This window comes from Schistocerca gregaria, chromosome 1 (assembly GCF_023897955.1).
Source record: "Schistocerca gregaria isolate iqSchGreg1 chromosome 1, iqSchGreg1.2, whole genome shotgun sequence".
NCBI classification, from domain to species: Eukaryota; Metazoa; Arthropoda; class Insecta; order Orthoptera; family Acrididae; genus Schistocerca; species Schistocerca gregaria.
The window spans coordinates 1,057,196,545-1,057,218,266 of record NC_064920.1 but is presented as its reverse complement, the minus strand read 5'-3'; the positions used below and the strand labels follow the sequence as shown (position 1 = coordinate 1,057,218,266).

At 41.9% G+C, this 21,722-nt stretch overlaps 1 protein-coding gene across 1 annotated transcript in view; it reads left to right on the top strand.

The window, feature by feature from the left end:
* Window positions 1-21,430, top strand: part of LOC126281081 (serine/threonine-protein phosphatase 6 regulatory ankyrin repeat subunit B-like) — a 243,704-nt gene extending 222,274 nt beyond the window's left edge. The window contains exons 15-17 of the mRNA XM_049979814.1: window positions 256-561; window positions 5,069-5,170; window positions 20,834-21,430. Coding sequence (XP_049835771.1) covers window positions 256-561; window positions 5,069-5,170; window positions 20,834-21,292 — 867 coding nt within the window. The 3' untranslated portion in view covers window positions 21,293-21,430. The remainder of the gene's footprint in view (window positions 1-255; window positions 562-5,068; window positions 5,171-20,833) is intronic.
* Window positions 21,431-21,722: the final 292 nt, after the last annotated feature.

The window sequence follows — 21,722 nt, the reverse complement described above, 5'->3', positions numbered from 1 at the left end:
CATGATTGGGATTTTCCTTACATTTTATTTTTAATTGTCATTTGCTTTTTCCCACATAAATATGAAGTCAGATTACAATTGGTGCATTTGGGACTTGCTTGTAAGATATTTGTAGCAAAAGAAGAATTTTATTGATTGAGATTTGCTATTCAGTTGAACAGAACATGATCTCTTCACATTAATTCGAACAGTGACAAGGGTAATTTTTCATATCAATCACCACATTATAAACATTTCAAAGGAAATTTTTTTCAGACGATGGAAACTCTGATTGCTGCTGGAGCAGATGTAACAGAGAGGGATTTAAATGGTCGGATGCCTCTGCACTGGGCAGCTCAGTCCCACCGTGCTGAGGCAGTGGAATTACTGCTGAATGAGAGAAAAGAGCAGCATGAAATGGGGATCAATCAACAGGACAATGGTGGGCAGACACCATTGATGCTTGCTGTCAAAGAAAAACAGTCTGTAAAGTTATTGCTAAAACAAGGTGCCAATGTTAATACGCAGGATTGTGCTGGAAGAACAGCACTCCAAGCAGCAATTGAATGCAAAAATTTTGATGTAAGTAATTACCTCAGATTTTTTTCATACATGCTTACTTACTTTAAACCACTGTGCAACACAACAAATTGTTTTGTTGTTATGATGCACTGAATCATTTAATCTTGCATCTTTGTTTATTCAAATTTTTTGTGATGCTCATTATTACATGGATGTCAATTTGTTCAGTATTTGAGTAAATATTAGTGAGCATATTGGTAGACAGAATATTTCATTGTGAATAATATAAATAAGGATTTATGAAAGGGGGATATATTTTGCTGATGGCATAATATTTGACAAGAACAGTTCATCTAAATCTCAGTGATTTACATATAATCTGGAAGTTAGACACCGAATTTATTTTTCTGAACTTAGTTTTATTAATTTCAATATTAAATGAGAACCTGTGTCATTGTAATTACTTGGGAATAAACACACTTGGAAAAATATTTGCCTGACATTTAAAACATAGGAGTTCCAGAATATTACAGTTAGGGAGACATAGAGAATGAGAGAAAGAGGACCTTCTCACCAATGGTCTTAACAGCAATAATCAAAGCAAGAAATAGCTAACAAGACAAAAGAATAACACAGTTTTTTTATTTTTTTATTTTTTATTTTATTTATTTATTTATTTATTTATTTATTTATTTATTTTTTTTTTTAGTCAGCAGTCTCCTCATTGATTCGATTATTGAAAGAAAATGTCTATCCTAACCTTGGATCAGGAAGATGGTTAGAGTATCCATTATTCCCATTCGCCAGCATAGCATATTTCAAGACTTGCACTAATAAAATTCAAACATTTTTGTGTGAAGATCAGTGTTGGAATAGTCCTCAGTAACTTTAACAGCTTGTGTGTTTAAACTAACTTTTGTGAACTTCATCTTATAATTAGTTTTGTAGATTTATTAGTATTAGTTAGCAGTTTTAAAGTTGTCTATTTTTTAGTTTATTGTGCTACTATATCTCTTGTTTACAACTTCCAGTGCTGCTTCATTGTGAATAACTTGCAAGATAAGTCATGTACCAATTTTGAAACATCTGTTTATTAAATTGAGGACTAAACCTTCCACAACACTGAACTATTTAAAATATAAGAAATTTGTTTCTGCAAATATGTAACTTCTCTGACTTCACTATATGCTGTCACTTATTAATCTTATCACTTCTTTACAAATGTCTACTTGTCTCTGTGTATGTGCGGATGGACATGTGTGTGTCTGCAAGTGTATACCTATCCTTTTTTCCCGCTAAGGTAAGTCTTTCCGCTCCCGGGATTGGAATGACTCCTTACCCTCTCCCTTAAAACCCACATCCTTTCATCTTTCCCTCACCTTCCCTCTTTCCTGAAGAAGCAACCACTGGTTCCGAAAGCTCGAATTCTGTGTGTATGTTTGTGTTTGTTTGTGTGTCTATCAACCTGCCAGCGCTTTTATTTGGTAAGTCACATCATCTTTGTTTTTAGATATATTCTATCACTTATTAAGATACTCAAAAAATTTAAAACCTGTAAAGTGTAACTGCAGGTGTTAACTGGAATTTATATCCCTGGGTTTAAATATTTTGTCGTATTACAGGCATTCCTTTGTTTTTGAATGTTAGTTAATTTCTAATTTTTTGCCTGATGTCTGCCATCAACATGTTAAAGATAGTAGCACAGACTACTGTAATGAACCCAACAGACAGGGTCAGTATTACTTTTAGTTCTAAAACAAGCAAAGAACCCACTTAATTTTTCAATTTGTTTTTGTAATTGAAAGCAGTTTGATTAATCATTTCATTTGTGTAGCTTTTAACTTACTCATTGTATGTTGTTATGAACTACATTGCTACATTGCCTATAGATGCAAAGGTGAACAGTTTTGTGGCTGTTTCACATGTGAACAACACATGTTTAAAAAAACACAAGTCTTTTAAATTTACTCCACAGCACTGATAGTCATTCTGTTGGCATGAATAATTATTTTTGTGTTCCAGTTAGTATTTCCACTTCTGTGATGCTGTTTAGGAGTGCTTTTGTGATGGCCTACTAAGAACATTAAGTGACATTAGAAATTCTTCTGGAAAGTTAAGCTTTGTCTTGGTTCAGTGGATTTAAATACTTTTCTTCCTGTGGTATCATGTTTTGTACTTAATGATTTATTTGTTAAAAGACATAATTTTTCAGAACAAAGTCTATCATGATGGCACTGTTGTACAAAACTTACTTGGACTTCTTCCTGTGTCAGTTCAAGTTAAAACCTTAAGCTTTTGATGATTACCTCCATTGTCTTGATCAGAAGCAACTGACCATCAAAGCTGCTGCTGTGGTTGCCTTATGTAGCCTGTAGATGGGTTCCAATTGGTTGGAAATTGCATAATGTTGTTGAAAATGGTGTCAACAGCTGTGATGCTGATGCCCCACTCCTGTAGTAGCGTGCACATTGTGATGAATATCTCTGTATTTTCTCCACTCCAAGAGCTCACTTCCATGCACTGCTAAGATTATATAAGCTATCACGGATCAAGTTCTTCTCAAACATTCTTATTTCTACAGCCTCTTTAATTACAGAATTCCAGTATTCATGAGTATGTTTCTCACTAAAATTATTTGCTCACACAACTGTTCTTCATTTAGGTAGTTTTGCTCTATAAGCAGATAAATTTTTTCAGTGAGTCGTTCCTCTGTTTTTACCATGTTGCTCAACTCATCAGTTAAGGTGATTTCACCAGATTGTGGATCAATGTAATATGTGTAATTTCCAGTTTGTATGTTAGATCATTCAAGAGTATTCTAGTATACCCAAAATGTTATTTGTAAATGTTCAAGAATATTTGTGAAAGCTCAAAAACATTATGCAGTGACCTTGATTTTTTCTCTTGAAAAATAGATTAATATAAAAGAGACAAGAGATCTTGGTGATCACTACAATGTGATGGAGACCATGACAAACTCTCATATCTTCACAACTATAATAACTACTGCCACACAACTAATGTGGTGAGGTGAAGAAGCTGAAAGCTAAAGATCTGGCACTTTTCACGTTTTTATATACTAGTTTCTATGATGATTCTAGCCTAAATAATTAATTAAAAGCTGCTCACGCTGCATCCTCAGTACCTTAGGCAATAATTTAACAGTTTGATTTAAGGGAATATTTTCATAAATGCAATCCACATCATTCCCATATTTCATCTACAACTTCAAATAACTACAATAAATGGTATTTTGAAAATCATTTATTGTCTGGGACAATCACAAAACTTTCAGTTTGAAATTTCTGTTTGTGGTTGTCACCAGCAGTATTCAGATCAGGTGCTTCACATGCACTACTGTAGAAATCACATTGTTGTCTATGTACATTTGACCACAGGAGGCTTCAAACTTAATTAAGCCAATGCTTTTTGTCTTTGTGTCTCCATGTTGAGAAGTAGTACAGACTGGATGCTTACAAACTGATAGGAGAGTAGTGGAACAAGCTGACAGCTGGTTCACAGGTTACATGTATCCCTGAATCTTTTGTGCTTAAAAATCTTTTTCAGACCAGCTGACTGGAAAAATGTATTTGTTTATCAGAATTGTGTACACTTGACATTATGTACAGTTGACACACAAACAACCTTTGGAAAAATTTTCTAGGTCCTCAGAAATCTTACACTTGTGTGCCAAATCATTTTTTTCTTATTAGTATTTGTGGTTAATAATAAGAGTAAATTTAGGATGAATTGTGTAATTCACAACCACAGTAATTTGATTATGCACCCTCATGTAAAGTTCAGAAAGGAGTTTCATAATCAAGTGCAATAGTCTGTGACAGGTTGGTAGTAGACACCAGGGAAAAAATTGAAAATCATCAACTATTCAAAAAGAAAGTGAAAGAATGCTTTATTAGCCACTCCTCCTGCAGTTTATCAGAATATTGAAACACAGGATTGTAAGTCCTGCTTTACTGTAATGCTTTTATTAAAATGATCTTAGCTTTGCCGGTATATAGGCAGCTGATAGTGTTCTGTATGAAGTTTCATAAATGCTTTGTTTAAAGTATGAGAGAAAAACAGCAACTGTGCAGTTTAAGAGGAGGAGCAGTAGCTGTTTATGTCTGGATATACATACACTAACATATATAAGATAAGCTACAAGTGATTTCCCAATTTTCAGTGTGAGTAGATTATCATTAATCATAATTTGTTGTTAAGACACTTCACAGAAGTAGCTTGAGTAGTTACTTCTACATGTTACTGTATAACTGTTATTGCTCCACATCCATGAAGGGAAACTTTTATGGTGGGATCTATGAAACATAATGTGTACATGAATCCATACCTGGATTTGTTACATATTCCCTCATGACAGGCTGCAGGCACAGAAATGTACATTCTAATTAAGCATACAGAAACCATAGCAAAAATCAGCTGTATAATGTACACAGTGGTTTTATATCCGAAGCAAAAATTTATTATCCTTTAAAAACTAATATGTAATCAGCCCATACAATTCTTATGATGAAAAGGAATAAAAATGTAACTTGGCTCTCTGATGCAGGCAATGAAGCTACTGCTGGTTGCGGGAGCAGATTTCTTACCTGCTCAGAGGGAGTATCATGTTAGAGCAATCCATTTGGCTGTTGCAGCAGGGGATAATAAGGTATGCTAATACAAATTATATATATGTATCTTGTGTTACCATAGAGCTGCTTTTTGAAACAAGGCAGTACAGTCCTGCAACAGTGATTCCACAAGACTATGTTTCATTTTCATTGTTTTCATATGATATTTGTTTTGTGAAGCATTCATAATATGTCAGATGTTAAATTCATATTTTATGAAATTGTAAAGTTCATGATAGAAATTGTAATAAAAAAATGAGGATCGGCAGCTGGTATCTTTTGCCTGACTGATGTAATGGTGTTTGACTTACAGCTAGTTTTCCAGGTTAAATACACACACAATCACACGTGCAAATGGGCGCGCGCGTGCGCGCACACACACACAACACACACACACACACACACACACACAAACACACACACACACACACACACACGTGCGTTGTCTTGTTCAGTCATCATTCTGGACTGTCACTGAGAGTGCCCTTCTGCCCTTCCCTGTCTCCCATTACTTACGATGCCCTGCACATGGTCAAGCTATTTTCTCTCTCCACAACACTGAACCTCCCTGGTCAACCACTCAAACATTTAGTAACAATGTGGCTTCACTTATGTAGATCTGTTTTTGTGTGTATGTACTTAAATGGGTAAAAGAACGGTAGGTCGAATGCTACTGAAATAAGCTGCATTATTATGAGTTTATGTGTGCCATGCATTAATGAAATATAGATGACTGATTGCTTATTCTTATGTTGTATTAATATTGGGTCTCTAGCCAGAACATCTCATCATATGGACACAATATGTCAGCAGTCCACCTGGCCACCATCTTCAGGGGAGTAGGCCATCACACTATCTCAACAGAAGAGAAATCAAACATGCCACAGTGACTCCTTTATACACTGACCGTGGGTCCACCAAGTATGCACAAAAATAACTGCACTCAAGCAACAGGCACAACAGTGCACCACTGGTTAAAGCTCGTGAAAATGATAAATCAATATCAAACACTATTGACCGTTTTTGAAGACTGAGACAATGACTGTCATTTCTTAATGTCAGACAGCACAGGGTTCCAACTCTTACTTAAAGGATACCCCTTATCTCTGTTTATAACACTGTACGACATCCATATTTCAATGGCTTCTTTCACTACACAGCCCAACACGGCGACGCAAGAGCAACCACTAGTGTCTCATCGTACAACATTTTATGTCCTTCCGTAAGACAATGTTCCAGAACCACAGCTTTTTCTGGCTGAAATAAATGCATGTGGCGATGATGCTCCACGCAATGATCCTGGACCATGCAAATTGTTTGTCTAATATAGACTATCCCCAAAAAAAAAGGGTAGGGAGTCCATTATCCCCCATAGTCACCAATTTGTTTACAGAAGATTTTGATGACATGCCGCTGAAGATCGCATTCTTAAAACCAACTTGCTTCTGGAGAAATGTCATACATTTGTAGTATGGCCACATGGGAGGGATGTCTAGATTATTTCCTAGATCATTTTAATTGCCTGCATCCCAATATGAAGTCCATGATGGAAGTTGAAAAGGATGGAAAACTTCCATTTTTAGATGTCTTGGTCTATGGGAGGAATGAGGGGACATTAGGACATAGTGTTTATCGTAAGCTCATGTATGTGGACTGATATCTTCATGCATCAAGTTGTCATCCATCGTACCAATGCAAAGGGGTCCTATTTACATTGGTAAAAAGAGCTTACGCCATCTCAGATGCAGATAGTTTGACACTTGAACTGGACTGTCTAAAAGCTGTGTTCAAGCAGAATGGTTACACTGACCATCATATCCATCAGGCTCCAAGATTTTACCTTTGCAGGAACCAACAGAAGATACAAGCAAATCGGTAGCTTTCCTACCTTTTGCGGAGAGCACATGTTGAAAAATAGGTAGAATTTTAAAGAAATTTAATACTAAAAGCATATTCCATTCCCTGCCACTGTGGGCAAGTCTATATTGGACAAACAATTCGTACAGTCCAGGATGGTTGTGTGGAGCATCATCACCACATGTGTTTATTTTAGCCAGAAAAATCTGCAGTGGTGGAACATTGTATTACAGAAGGACACAAAATATTGTACTATGAGACACAAGTGGTTGCCCCTGCATCACGGTATTGTAACTGTGTAGTGAAAGAAGCCATTGAAATATGGCTATCTGGCAATGTTATAAACAGAGATAAGGGGTATCCTTTAAGTTAGAGTTGGACGCCTGTTCTGTTTGACATTAAGAAACAATGGTCCTTGTCTTGGTCTTCAAAAACTGTCAGTAGTGTTTGATACCGATTTATCATTCCTGCGAGCTTTCACCATAGGTGTGATGTTGTGCTTATTGCTAGAGCACAGTTATTTTTGTGCATATGTGGTGCACCCACAGTCAGTGTATCAAGGAGCTGCTATGGCATGTTTGATTTCTGTTCCGGTGAGATAGTGTGATGGCCTACTCACCTGAAGATGGCAGCCAAGTAGACTGCTGAAATATTGTGTCCAAATGATGAGATGTTCCAGCTGGAGATCCGAAATGAATTCAACAAATTATTACACTGCACTGGAAAAGTTTATGGAGCCACATGCTTATTCTTATATTTATTTTTATACTCTATATTTGCATCTGTAATCTATATTACACAAGTCACCTTATTATATATGGTTTGGGGGGGGGGGGGAGGTACTTTTTATATCACTGTCACTTTCCTTATTTCTTTGTTCCAATCACAGATGGTGTGTGGGAAGACTGATTGCTGGTAAGCCTTTGTGTGGACTCAAATCTCTGTGTACAACTTTCAGTTCCTAATTTTCTAAACCACTCACATCCCCCCTCCCCAGCATCACATTCCATAATTCAATCACACACCTTTATTCTTGTTTTATTTGTGTCCCTTTTTATAACCTCCTTTCAAGACAACTACTCATTCAATTCAGTTCACCTTCTATTTGGTATTTCTGAAAAAATTCTTGTTACATCAGCAGACAGTGAAGCTTTTATTTATTCATTTAGACAACCTTTTGTTGCTCTTATGGGAAACAGAAATATGGATAACTGTATACGCAACAAACTGTTCCCATAAATGTTTATACATACATATATTTCAGCACAAAGAAAGATATATGTGTACACTGTACAAGGTACAAAGGCTGACTGGAACATTAACATGGCAGCTTGTCAGAGCAGTTAGGGTCCCAAGATCATGCTTTACCTGGACGATGTGACCTATTAATGCCACACAGCTCCCCCCCCCCCCCCCCCCCCCCCCCCCCCACCCCTGCAGTACAGATTGCAGTGACCTGTGAGGGCTTGAGGGGAGGTCGTGTGAGCGTCGGCCTTCGGTGGGCAAGTGCATGACTGCAGCTGCATCTCAGGACAGTATGCAAAGGCGCGGTGATGGGCTGCAGGTCCACATCATAATCAGACAACCAGCGGGGGTGGACGATGCGTCAGCTGGCCCGGGAGTAGAGGTGTGGGGAGGGGTGCAGCATGGGAGCATGCCTGCCCCTAATGCAGATCAAGCTGTCCAAGGAGATGAATGCACAAGCTCTTGATGGATAACACACTCGGTGGAGGGACAGGCTATGCACTATCTTGACATCTAGTTCCTTGCTGAATGTCGAGTCTGCAGTGTCTGTAAGGAGCACAAGCACACTGTCGTTGAAAGCGACAATCGACATGTCGTCAATGTGGTTGGGTGGTACATTGCAGCACAAGTTGAAAGTCGGAGGAGCAAGTATCTCCACTAAATGAAACATCATCAAAACCTGTGCATGGGGTTGATGATGACATGCTTGGAAAACCCACGATTTGAAGTGATGAATCATCAGATGGAGAAGACCCTACCATGGGATGAGCTAACTCATTATCGGGCTCAGCAATGGAAAATTTGTCCAGGCGGTCCGACTGGAACAGCAGAGGGGCATCAGGGTCCATGAAAGCAGGCTTTATCCTGTGTAGCGAAACGGTCTGTGGGCTATCTTTAACCGTAATGTCAATGTTGCCACACCCTTCCAGAGTACTTCCAAGGGGCCGAGGTACGGGGATTGCAGGGGTTGTCTGTAAGAATCGTCCCTGAGCATAATGTGGGTGCATGTGTTGAGTGCGGTTGGCATAAGTGTGCAGTGTGGAATGACTGACATGTGGGTGTAGCCGTGCGTGTCTAAAGTGGGTGTGCATTATTAGTATAATAAAGTCTGGGGAGGTGGGGAAATCCTCGGGTACTTGAGGCAGGATAAGTTTCCCAGGTAGAACCGGGTTCTTGCTGAAAATGAATTTGGAGATGGTTCCAAGTAAGTCAGGTGTAAAGGTCGAATGAAGACCGAGTATCACACAAGGAAGTGCCTCAGACCAGAGGCAGTCATGGCAACTGAGTGCTATTTTAAGGGTGCGGTGCCTTTGTTCCACTAAACCATTGCTTTGCAGGTGGTAGACTGTTTAAAAACTTTTTTAATACTGCAAAAGTTACATAGAATCATGAAAAGTGCAGACTCGAACTGTCGACCCTGGTCGGTGGTGATAGTGGACAGGCAACTGAACCTAGAGATCCGTGATGAGACAAATCCCTTGGCCAAGGTTTCTGCTGTGATGCTGGGTAAAGGAACAGCTTCTACCCAACATGAATGCGGTCGATTGTGGAGAAGATATATCTATGGCCCTCTGACGGTGGCAGAGGGCCAATAAGGTTGATATGTACATCACAAAAACGTCCTTGCGGAATGTCAAACTCACCAAGGGGGGCAGAGATGTGATGTCCAATTTTGTTGCGTTGGCAGGAATTGCAGCTGCATGTCCAGGTTTGACAGTCCTGCTTAACCTTTTTTCAAACGAAATGCTCGATGATGAGGCGTGTGACGGTGCGAATGCCAGGGTGGGCGAGGTTATGCAAGGTGTCGAAGGCTTGTCGGTGCAACATGGAAGGGAGCAATGGCCACAGAGTGATGGTAGAAGAGTCACATCACACTTTTTCTGAAACGCCGGGGAACTTGGCTTTGGTAAACACAAGCAATGTTGGAGGATCCATGAGAAGAGCATGAGATTTCTTGTTAGAGGCCTGGAGAGTGGTGAGGTCAGATAAATTGATGATGTGTGAGACAGTATTGATCCCCGAAAAGAAATCAGTGGGGATGTTTTTCATGCCTTTGATGTAGTGCATGTCGTAGTGAATTGAGAGACCAGGTCAAAGTAGCGGAAACACCAAGGGGGTAGGTCCTCGGGAGGGTTGCAGAAGAGTCCACCAGTGGTTTGTGGTCAGTAAGGGTGAAGAAAGAATGACCCTCAATGTCAGTGTGAAAGTGTTTGACGACTTCAGAGACCACAGAAGTTTTCTATCAAAAGCAGAATATTTCTTTTGTGCTGTAGACAGTTTTTTAGAGAAGAAATGAAGGAGTAAAACCAGGCCATGCACAACATAATGGAGTTGAGGCATCTAACCTTGTGCCCAATAGGAGGGCCAGCAGTGGTAATTATCTTGTGTGTCATTCCGTCAGTGACAGAAGAGACTGAGAACTGCACACGAGGCTGAGTAATGTCCTGACATGAACTTTTGGGACGGGTGGGGCGCAATGAGGTGTAGCCATTAGCGTGAGTGAGAAAAGGCAGCACGAAAGTCACATGCCTATAATGTAAGTGCGGCATGCGCTTGTTTGGAGAGGTCAGTTGTGCTCGCAGCACAGAGAGAATCGGGGCACGCATTGACTGTCTGTTGTTAGCTTTGCTTGGGTAACTGTCACGGGCGAGAGAGGCATTGGCGTCACGTGGGGAATGGCGATGGCCACCGAATCACATGGTTGGCACATGAGAGAGGGGGAATGTTTACCAACAAGTGGGGCAGCTGCCTGCATGGTGGGCATGTTTACATCATGCATGCGACTGTCATTAGAAACACCATTTGAAACACATGGCACTGCACATAGCGGGTGTGTGGTGGGTGCAGAGATCACTGAACGCGAATCATCACATGCAATGAACATTTTTGAACTAACCTGTTGAGCGTCCTTGCTGGTGTCTGCTGATGAAGGTTGATCAGGTGAAGGAACTGTGTATTGCAGTTGCAGCAGCGAGGTATGAGCCACAGTGAGCTCGTCGAAAGTGTGAGTAATATGTTGTTTCAACTTGTCATTTTGTCGACAGAATTGCACCACTGCATCATACTCTGACAGTAGATTAATGATGCAGGTCACAATTTTGTCAACAAGGATGGAGCACTCATGAACCAAATCACATGTTGCGACAGAAACGGAATGATGAGCATAAGTGCCTGAGCATGGTATCTGAATGTCCGAAGGGTGGTGTAGCACTGAGCCTTGGACTATGTTCGTATGTTCAAGGAGAGTTCGTAATGGGACAATAAATCCATACTGAGAATTGGTTTGTGAATGTCGGCAATGTAAAAGGTCCACGGGAAATGTAGAGAAAGATATAGATGCACCTTAACTTTAGCAGAGCCGACAGTTTGTAATGTTGATTCGTTGGCAGCGCGTAAAAGCGACTTCGTTGGTGAAAAAACAGGAGGAGCCAACGATGTAGGTATGATGGTCATATCAGCACCTGTGTTGGCAAGGAAAACAAGCCACAACATAATGTCGGTCCTGTACAAATGACCGCTTGGCCAAGAGGATGAGTGGACGGAGTGCCATGTTTGAGGACACCTGTGAAGTTCCCAGCAGGACTTGACATCTTTTAGATCCTGTGCTCGGTGTTTGGATGCTGGCAAGGTAATCTACAGTTCTTGGCCTCATCCCCGAAAATCTTGCGGCACCAACAGTATGGGTGAGCCGGATGTGGAGGTGACGGTGATTGTGACAGTGGAGGAGGTTTCTCCTCGTTGTCTTTCGAGAATGTAAACTGGGACGTATGGTGGATGTGCAATTCTTGAGTGCTCGGAAAAAGGAGAGAGCAAACAAGTATTACCCAGTGGGTGTAGATGATGTGGAGGTGGAACGAGCCCTGCCTCTGCCAGCAGACAGCCAGTAAACAGGCGTCGTAGTGCCAACCAGCGGTGAGAGGTGTGCTGGTTGCTTTTGTCACAGTAGTGCAAACAGCTGATTTGTGATGCGAAGGTGAGAGCCGATAGACTCGAAGGAGTGTGGTAGCAGGTCTATCTGCAGGTCAGTAGGTAACTTGGCAGACCATACCACGCACTGGGTAACGTCCGGCATCATGTGTTTATTCACAAGTAGAAAAAGGCGGCACCAGAGTTGTGACAGAGTGCGGTCCGCCGGCTGTTCCTTGAACAGGATCTAGATTATTAATTCCTGTCCTGAGCGGGTGAGTTGGTACAATATTGTCTTCTTGGTGAACTCGTATTTTGGTGGTAGCGGTGGCGAAAGGAGGAGGTCACAAATTAAATCTGAGTGGTCATGGAGGTGCATGACGAGACATAGGAATTTAGAGTCATCGTTAGTCACCTGATGTAACTTGAAAACGTGCTCCACAAGTGCAAACCATGAAACGGGGTATTCCTCATATAAAGGAGGTAGCTTTAGCAGACAACCAGGGGGAAAGGGAAAGGAGCGGGGGTTGGGGTGGGGGGGGGGAGGGGGGGTGGCTACGGCGTATCTTGGAAGGCCTGTTGTCCTGTGGTAGGATAGGCTGTTCTGTAACCCAGCACTACTGGCGTGGGCACGTTACTATCAAACACGTCCCAAACAACAGCCGGTTGCAATGTCCCAGATGAATCATGTAAGTGTGACGCGGCAGGCACAATTGGTACCATGGGAATTAACGGGTGAGCAGCACTTGAGGTAGGCCCATAAACTGGACCAGAGGTTAAAGGCACAGTACTTAAATTGTCCATCTCGGAAATGACGTGGAAGGCTGGCGTGGCAGGCACAGACGGTACTGCAGAAGGAGCAAGCGGTAATATGGCGCTCGTGAGTGCGGGGGGGGGGGGGGGGGGGGGGACATACTAGGTATGTCAAAAGTGAGAGTTTTCTGTGCACATTGGAAATGCGCCCTGTGAGGTAGGACCATAAAACACTGGTGAAACCTGCTAGCAGTCACATTGTTCCTGGAAGGCGAAGTGCTGCTGGGTGAGCTCGAGCCCATGTGGTCGAGAAACTGGGTGACAGATGTAGTGGTTGAGCCTGGCGAACTTGATGTACCTCTCCTGGAAATGGAAAAAAGAACACATTGACACCGGTGTGTCAGACCCACCATACTTGCTCCGGACACTACGGGAGGGCTGCACAAGCAATGATCACACGCACGGCACAGCGGACACACCAGGAACCACGGTGTTGGCCATCGAATGGCGCTAGCTGCGCAGCATTTGTGCACTGCCGCCGTCAGTGTCAGCCAGTTTGCCGTGGCATACGGAGCTCCATTGCAGTCTTTAACACTGGTAGCATGCCGCGACAGCGTGGATGTGATCCGTATGTGCAGTTGACGGACTTTGAGCGAGGGCGTATAGTGGGCATGTGGGAGGCCGGGTGAACGTACCGCCGAATTGCTCAACATGTGGGGCGTGAGGTCTCCACAGTACATCGATGTTGTCGCCAGTGGTCGGCGGAAGGTGCACGTGCCCGTCGACCTGGGACCGGACCGCAGCGACACACGGATGCACGCCAAGACCGTAGGATCCTACGCAGTGCCGTAGGGGACCGCACCGCCACTTCCCAGCAAATTAGGGACACTGTTGCTCCTGGGGTATCGGCGAGGACCATTCGCAACCGTCTCCATGAAGCTGGGCTACGGTCCCGCACACCGTTAGGCCGTCTTCTGCTCACGCTCCAACATCGTGCAGCCCGCCTCCAGTGGTGTCGCGACAGGCGTGAATGGAGGGACGAATGGAGACGTGTCGTCTTCAGCGATGAGAGTCGCTTCTGCCTTGGTGCCAATGATGGTCGTATGCGTGTTTGGCGCCGTGCAGGTGAGCGCCACAATCAGGACTGCATACGACCGAGGCACACAGGGCCAACACCGAGCATCATGGTGTGGGGAGCGATCTCCTACACTGGCCGTACACCTCTGGTGATCGTCGAGGGGACACTGAATAGTGCACGGTACATCCAAACCGTCATCGAACCCATCATTCTACCATTCCTAGAGCGGCAAGGGAACTTGCTGTTCCAACAGGACAATGCACGTCCGCATGTATCCCGTGCCACCCAACGTGCTCTAGAAGGTGTAAGTCAACTACCCTGGCCAGCAAGATCTCCGGATCTGTCCACCATTGAGCATGTTTGGGACTGGATGAAGCGTCGTCTCACGCGGTCTGCACGTCCAGCACGAACGCTGGTCCAACTGAGGCGCCAGGTGGAAATGGCGTTCCACAGGACTACATCCAGCATCTCTACGATCGTCTCCATGGGAGAATAGCAGCCTGCATAGCTGCGAAAGGTGGATATACACTGTACTAGTGCCGACATTGTGCATGCTCTGTTGCCTGTGTCTATGTGCCTGTGGTTCTGTCAGTGTGATCATGTGATGTATCTGACCCCAGGAATGTGTCAATAAAGTTTCCCCTTCTTGGGACAATGAATTCACAGTGTTCTTATTTCAATTTCCAGAAGTGTATAAAAATTTCCATTACTAAATTGTGAGAAAGGCAAAGCTGGCATAGCTTGATAGCAGTTAACTGTGTGTGCATTTTGCACGAATGGCGGCATTGCACACGACACTACTGTATCCGAGGTTGCAGCTCGTAGTGGATCAAAGCACGTGTGTGAATTTGGGTCTCTTTGAACACTACACGAGTGATCAAACATTACACGATTCTGGAAATCGTCCACTTCACCTTCCACATGTTGGCGTGCACAGTCTGGCGACATGAAACCTGAGTCCATTGTTTGAGGTAACAGCGTAACAGTTGGCCATTGTAGAACTGCAAAGTTTGAGGTTAACTTTGTCGGAGATCACAAATCACTGTCCATTAGCAGCAAAACAACTGTTGGCAGGGGATAGGAGTGGCCTGGTAGTAGTATCTGGGCCTCCAAATCCTCGTATAAAATGTTGGGTGAGGCAGCCATGGCGACAAACATAAAACCTGTTGATTCCACACAGCCGGCGCAGAAGTCACAGAAGACGTAGAAACTTTGGCGTCACCAATATGGGAAATGGGAATACGGATAACTGTATCTGCAACAAACTGTTCCCATAAATATTTATACATACATATATTTCCGCACAAAGAAAGATACGCGTGTACACTGTACAAGGTACAAAGGCTGACTGGAACATTAACATGGCAGCTCATCAGAGCAGTTAGAGTTCAAAGATCATGCTTTAAATGGTTGATGTGACCTACCAACACCACACATTATTTTTATCTATCATGACTTGAGATTAAAAAGACTGTATTTCATTCAATATTGTCAAGCGTTTTTTTTTTCTAAAATTACAAATTCTATGACTGTGAGTTTGCCTTTCTTCAACCTATCTTTCAATGTAAATAAAAGGAGTAGGGTTGTTGGTTCCTGCATTTCTCCACAATCTGCATTTAAGCATTCAGGCAGTTTTTTTTCTGGTAAAGGTTATGTTGGTGTGTAATAATGTGTGAGAAGATAGTGCACGGCTTTGACTAATGGAAAGGTCACACAAAAACTTAATTTACAATGTAAATGATGTCTTGGATTATTTTACTAAGACCACAGTTTTGTCATTATTTTGGGATATCTTACAAACTCTAAACAGCACCAAAAAAAATTACCAAGTTAAAGAAATACGAAGAGGTTTTACATTATGTCAGTGCTCTGGTCATTAAAGACTTTGAACAAGTTATATTGCACGCTAGTGTCACTATACTACTCCATAAAATTGAGGTGTTTTAAGATTTGTACTGATTTGTGTGGATAAGGCCTATAACACAACCAGGTGGCAAACTTGTTATTTTTCTGATACAAATTAATCTCTCATCCCACTTTTTGTATCTGAATGAAATGTTTTTACAGGTAAATACAAAATACAAATGCTTGAAAGGTAACACATTAAGTTGCAGATTGGCACAATTAAAAGACACTCACATATAAGCTTACAACCACAACATTTGTCAGCAAAAGAGAATCACACACCATTCATTCACCCAAGAAAACATGCTCACACACACACATGACTGCCAAATCCGTCAGTTCTGGCCAGAATGTAACTATTTTGTGGGATGGAAGCAGTAATCTGGAGGGGGCACAGAAGGGGAAGGAATAGCAATGTGCGGATGGGGGGAGTGAGGAGTTTCTCTGGCAGAGTGTGCAGGAACTATAATGCCAACAGGCACAGCATCAGGAGGTTGTGGGGCAGAGAGGTGGGCAAAGTGGGGTGAAAAAGGAGAGAAGTGGGGAAAGATTTGTAAGTGCATTGGCAGAAGTTGGCAAATGAAGGGGGCGAGAGATGAGAAGAGGGAGGTGGTGATAGGACACAGCAGGTCAAAACTGTTGGGTGGAGGGTGTGGGAACAATGTTTTACCACAGGCTGAGGCTGGAATAATTACGAGAACAGAGACTGTGTTGTAATGATAACTGACATCTGCAAAGTTCAGAAAACCTGGTGTTGGAGGGGAAGATCCAGATGGCTTGGATAGTGAAGTAGCCATTGAAATCAAGAATGTTATGTTCAGCTGCATGTTGTGCCACAGGGTAGACTACTTTGCTCTTGGCCACAGTTTGATTGTGGCCTTTCATGCTGGTGGACAGCTGGTTGGTAGTCATACCAATATAAAAAGCTGTGCAAGGATTTCAGCAGACCTGGCAAATGACATGGTTGCTTTCACAGGTGGCCTAGCCTCTGATGGGGTGGGATAAACCCAAGACAGGACTAAAGGACTGGAACAGGGAGACCTGGGTGCATGGATTGGTCAGTTCTTGTTGCACCTGCGTCTTCCATAGGGATATGATAATTGTAACAGGGGTTTGGGATTGGACATGGCATATGGATGGACTAGAATGTTGTGGAGGTTGGGTTGGCCATGGAACTCCACTTTAAGAGGGGTAGGAAGGAACTCTGTAGATGTCCCTTATTTCAGGGCATGGTGATATGAAATTAAAGCCCCGCTGAAAGATCTGGTTCGTTTGGTGCAATACATAGCCTTAAAACAAATCCTGACCTAACCATCCTACCTGTACATAAAGCTTTTGCCACTGTTGTTGTGAATTGCAGTGACTACCTGGCAGTAGGACACTGCTAATTATCTGACTCTTTTTACCTATAACCTCTACCAGAGTGATCCCATTCCTATAGTTCAACTAATCTGAATCCCTACTCATCACTGTTGACACCACATCCCTATACATCTACATCCCTAATGATCATGGTTGTAACCCTATTGAATACTACCTTCCTAAACATCCTTCAGACTCCAAACACACTACCTCATTCATTATACATCTTACTAACTTTATACTAACCCACAAATACTTCTCCTTTGAAGGGAATGTATACAAACATATCCACAGCACAGCCATGGGTCCGCATGGCACCCTTGTATGCCAACCAGTTTATGGACCATCTAAAGGAGACCTTCCTTTGCCTCCCAAAATGCCAAACCCCTAGTCTGCTTCAGGTTCATTGACGATATCCTCATGATCTGAACTCAGGGCCAAGACACCCAATTGTCATTCCTTCACAACCTCAACATGTTCTCTCCCTTCCACTTCATCTGGTCCTCCTCAACCCAGAGTTCCACCTTCTTAGGGGGCACTATCTGTACCTGCGACCACATTAAACCTGTCAACCACCAACAGTATCTGCATTTCCACAGCTGTCATCCCTTTCACACCAAAAAATCCCTCCCATACATCCTAGCCACCCGAGGACAGCATATTGGCAGTGACAAGAACACTCTTACCAAATATGCTGACAGTCTCATTAAGGCCTTCACAGATAGGACTATCCCTCAAATGTAGTGTGCAGACAGATCTCCCATGACACCCCTGGCACCCCCAATCCTCCAACCACCCCAAACAACCAGCCATAAAGGAGTGTTTTCTTCAACACCCAATATCACCCCAGACTGGAACAATTAAACCATATCCTTCACCAGGGCTTTGATTAAGTATCATCATGCACTGAAATGAGGGATGTCACGAGAGGCCCTTCCCAGCCATACAAAAGTGGTGTTCCATAGCCAATCAAAACTCTGCGACATACTAGTCCACCCCTATGCCACTCCCAGTTCCAACCCCTTGACAGAAGCATAACATCCAAGTGGAAGATGCAGGTGCAACAATACCTGGCTGATCCACACACCCAGCTTTTCCTGTTCCAGTCCTTTCTCTGGTTTATCCTATGCCATAAGAGGCTGGGCCACCTGTGAAACCAGCCATGTCATTTGTCAGACTGCTGAAATCCTTGCACAGCTTTTTATGTTGGTATGACTACCAAGCAGCTGACCACCAACATGAAAGGACACTATCAAACTGTGGCCAAGAGGGAAGTAGTCTACCCTGTGGCACAACATCCAACTGAACATAACGTTCTTGATTTCAATGGCTGCTTCACTATCGAAGCCATCTGGATCCTCCCCTCCACTTCCAGCTTTTCTGAACTCTGCAGATGTCAGTTATCATTATAACACATTCTTTGCTCCTGTAATTACCCCAGCCTCAGCCTATGATAACACACTGTTCCCACACCCTCCACCCAACACTTACAACCCACTCTGTCCTATCACCTCCTCCCCATTCTCATCTCCCACCCTCTTTGTTTGCATCCTCTGCCAATGCACCCACTCATTTTTCCCCATTCCTCTCCATGTTCCCTCCATTTTTCCCACCTCCTTGCCCTACAGCCTCCTGACACTGCAGCTGTTGGAATTTTCGCCCCTGCACACTGTTCCAGACAGTGCTCCTTTTCCCCCCCACCCTTACACTGCTATCCCTTCCTCTTCTGTGCCCCCTCCAGATTGCTGCTTCCATTCCACATGATAGTTGCAGTCTGGCCTGACCTGATGGATTTGGAATTTACATATGCATGAGCTATGCTTGCTTGTGTGGATGAATGGCACGTGTTTCTCTTTTTCTGGCAAAGGTGGTGGCTCAAAACTAAGTGATGGTGTCTTGTACTTTACTGTGTCATCTTTGCAATATCTAGCAGTCTATCGTTTCCTACATTGTTGATATTCCTACCTGGAGTTTCAATTGTCTGAAATAGAAATGCTTCCCCCTTAAGTACATTGTCAGGTGCCAGAATATGTCAGTAACTACAAGATAGATGCACTGTATAATTAAGTAAATGACCATACCAACAAACGATTACAGATTAGAGCAATTGCAAGAAAAATTCTCTACATAGGTAAATATACGACAAAGATGATCAGTAATTAAAAGGTAATTCACAATAAATATTAGACAGTAATAAAATAGATACATGAAATAAAAATGGTTATAAAATAAAGTCTGCTGTTTATTTATATGTTAATGAAATTAAAATCATTTACCACACACTTAAAAAATGCTTGAGAAGAGTGAAACAATTTACTTTTCATCCATTTCACAATACTAGTTTTAAATCTATTTACTGATACTGTGCAGACATTTTCAGCCAGTTTTTTTTTTTTTTTTTAAGTAGACAAGACCAAGATATTTGTAACTGTTATGGGTCTATTCCAGCCTGACATATGGCACATTAGTTGTATGCCCATTTCTTTTGTTATGGTGTTGGATTGTCCTCAGGTTATACTTACTTAAGTTTTCTTTAACAAAAACAAGACAGTTATGGATATAGGCTACAGGCTAGGTACTTTTATTATATTTAGTTGTTTGAAATAATCTCTATGTGATTCACACTGGTTAAGCCCTGAAATGCACCTGATAACTTCATTTTGCGATTTAAACACTAATTTTGAGGCTACGTAATTATCCCATAGTAGCAGTCCATAACTCAGATGGGAGTGTAAGAATGCAAAAGATGAATGTAATAGATGTACTTCATTGAACTGCTCAGCAGCTAGTATATCAGATAGATGCTAGTATATCAGATAGATGGCATGTGCCTATATGCCATATATTTTACCTCTGTGGGCATCACCATGTCTAAATGAAATGCTTGTGATGACTATCAACCACTCATACAGCACCTTTGTGCTTTGAATGAACAGACTCTTTGGTTCAACTTAATTTTTGTTTTCATGCACAGGTTGGTTTGAATTCTGTGTTTTTGTGTTTTCAATATTTGCAATTAAAGTTGTGTTCAATAAGTTAATGTGTGTTGGTGCTACTATTTCCTCATCTACTGCAAGGGGAAGAAATTACCACATGCTAATAGTTTGGAAGTTTTTTATCATGATTGGGAGCATTGAGATTAAATACAATGTCTTCAGTCTCACTGTCATTTTTCTGCAGTACATTTGTCTAAGACTAAGCAGTAAATCTCTCCATCAATACCACTATACGATGCACATTTTTGAGGGTACTACCACACATGCTACAGCATTGCGCATCACATGGTCAGTATCTCCTCTGATTAGCTTAGTAAATTTGTGTATGGCCAACAACACAATGTGGAATTTCTGTACTAATTGGCAATATTAAAAGTGTCAATATAGTATGCGATTCAAATTTGGTTTTCAAATGAAATTGATCAAGGAGATTTTTCAACTTGTACTCAATATTACTAAAAATATCACTTGTCATATCTTTTTTATTTATTTACACATTTCAATATTCTTAACAATACTACATGTACAAATTTGTAACTAGATGAACCTATTGTTTCTAGAATTAATTTTTTTCATTCTTTGTGTTACACTGTAAACAGATACTGGAGCACCTGATTTCCATGGGGATGGACCTATTGGACTGTTGGTGGGACCCTGAACACAAGACAACCCTGCTACATGTTGCAGCTGAAACCAGTGTGGAAATGTTGAAGCAGGTATTGAACATGGGGAAAAGTGTAGACACCTTTGATAATGAAGGGTACTCTGCCTTTCATCGTGCAGTTCTATCTGGAAATTGTGCGGTCATCAAATATTTTTTAGAGGAGTTACAAACTCCTGTGGATCAAACAGATGCAAAAGGGAGGACATCCCTCATTCTAGTGGCTGCAAGTGACAATTGGCTCCTAATGAAATCATCAGTTCCACACATTTTGCTTCATGCAGGTGCTGATGCTAGTGCACAAGACAATGAAAATATGACTGCTTATGATCTGGCGCTTCGGAGCAGGAATCAAAAATATGCAGATCTTTTAGAAATGGCACAACACCTTTGTTAATTTCGCTTGACAGTGTAAAGCTGGTGGTGCTTAATTGCATCAGAGTAATGTTTATGTGACTTCTTAACAAGTAGCTAATGGCTTGATATTGACAGGGTACTTAGAGAGTTGTTACACAGTACAAAGTGCATGTTTCAAGTTTACAGGATATCAAAAATTCAGTCTTTAATCTAGTATAGTTGATTTCTATTGTCTATAAATGATATAAATTAATTGTATTGGAGCCAAAACAAACCATTGTTCTCCAGATACACCTTTGTTCATTGGATAATCCAAATTAAGACAAGTTTTTTCTCTTCTATTAAAACTAATACAATGGATTAAAATCATCCAAAATCATAAACTTGGTAATTGCACCACGCCTTTGCACCCAGAGAATTAACATATCATCAGACCTATGCTTGCTTCTTCTGTGTGTGATTAAAATATT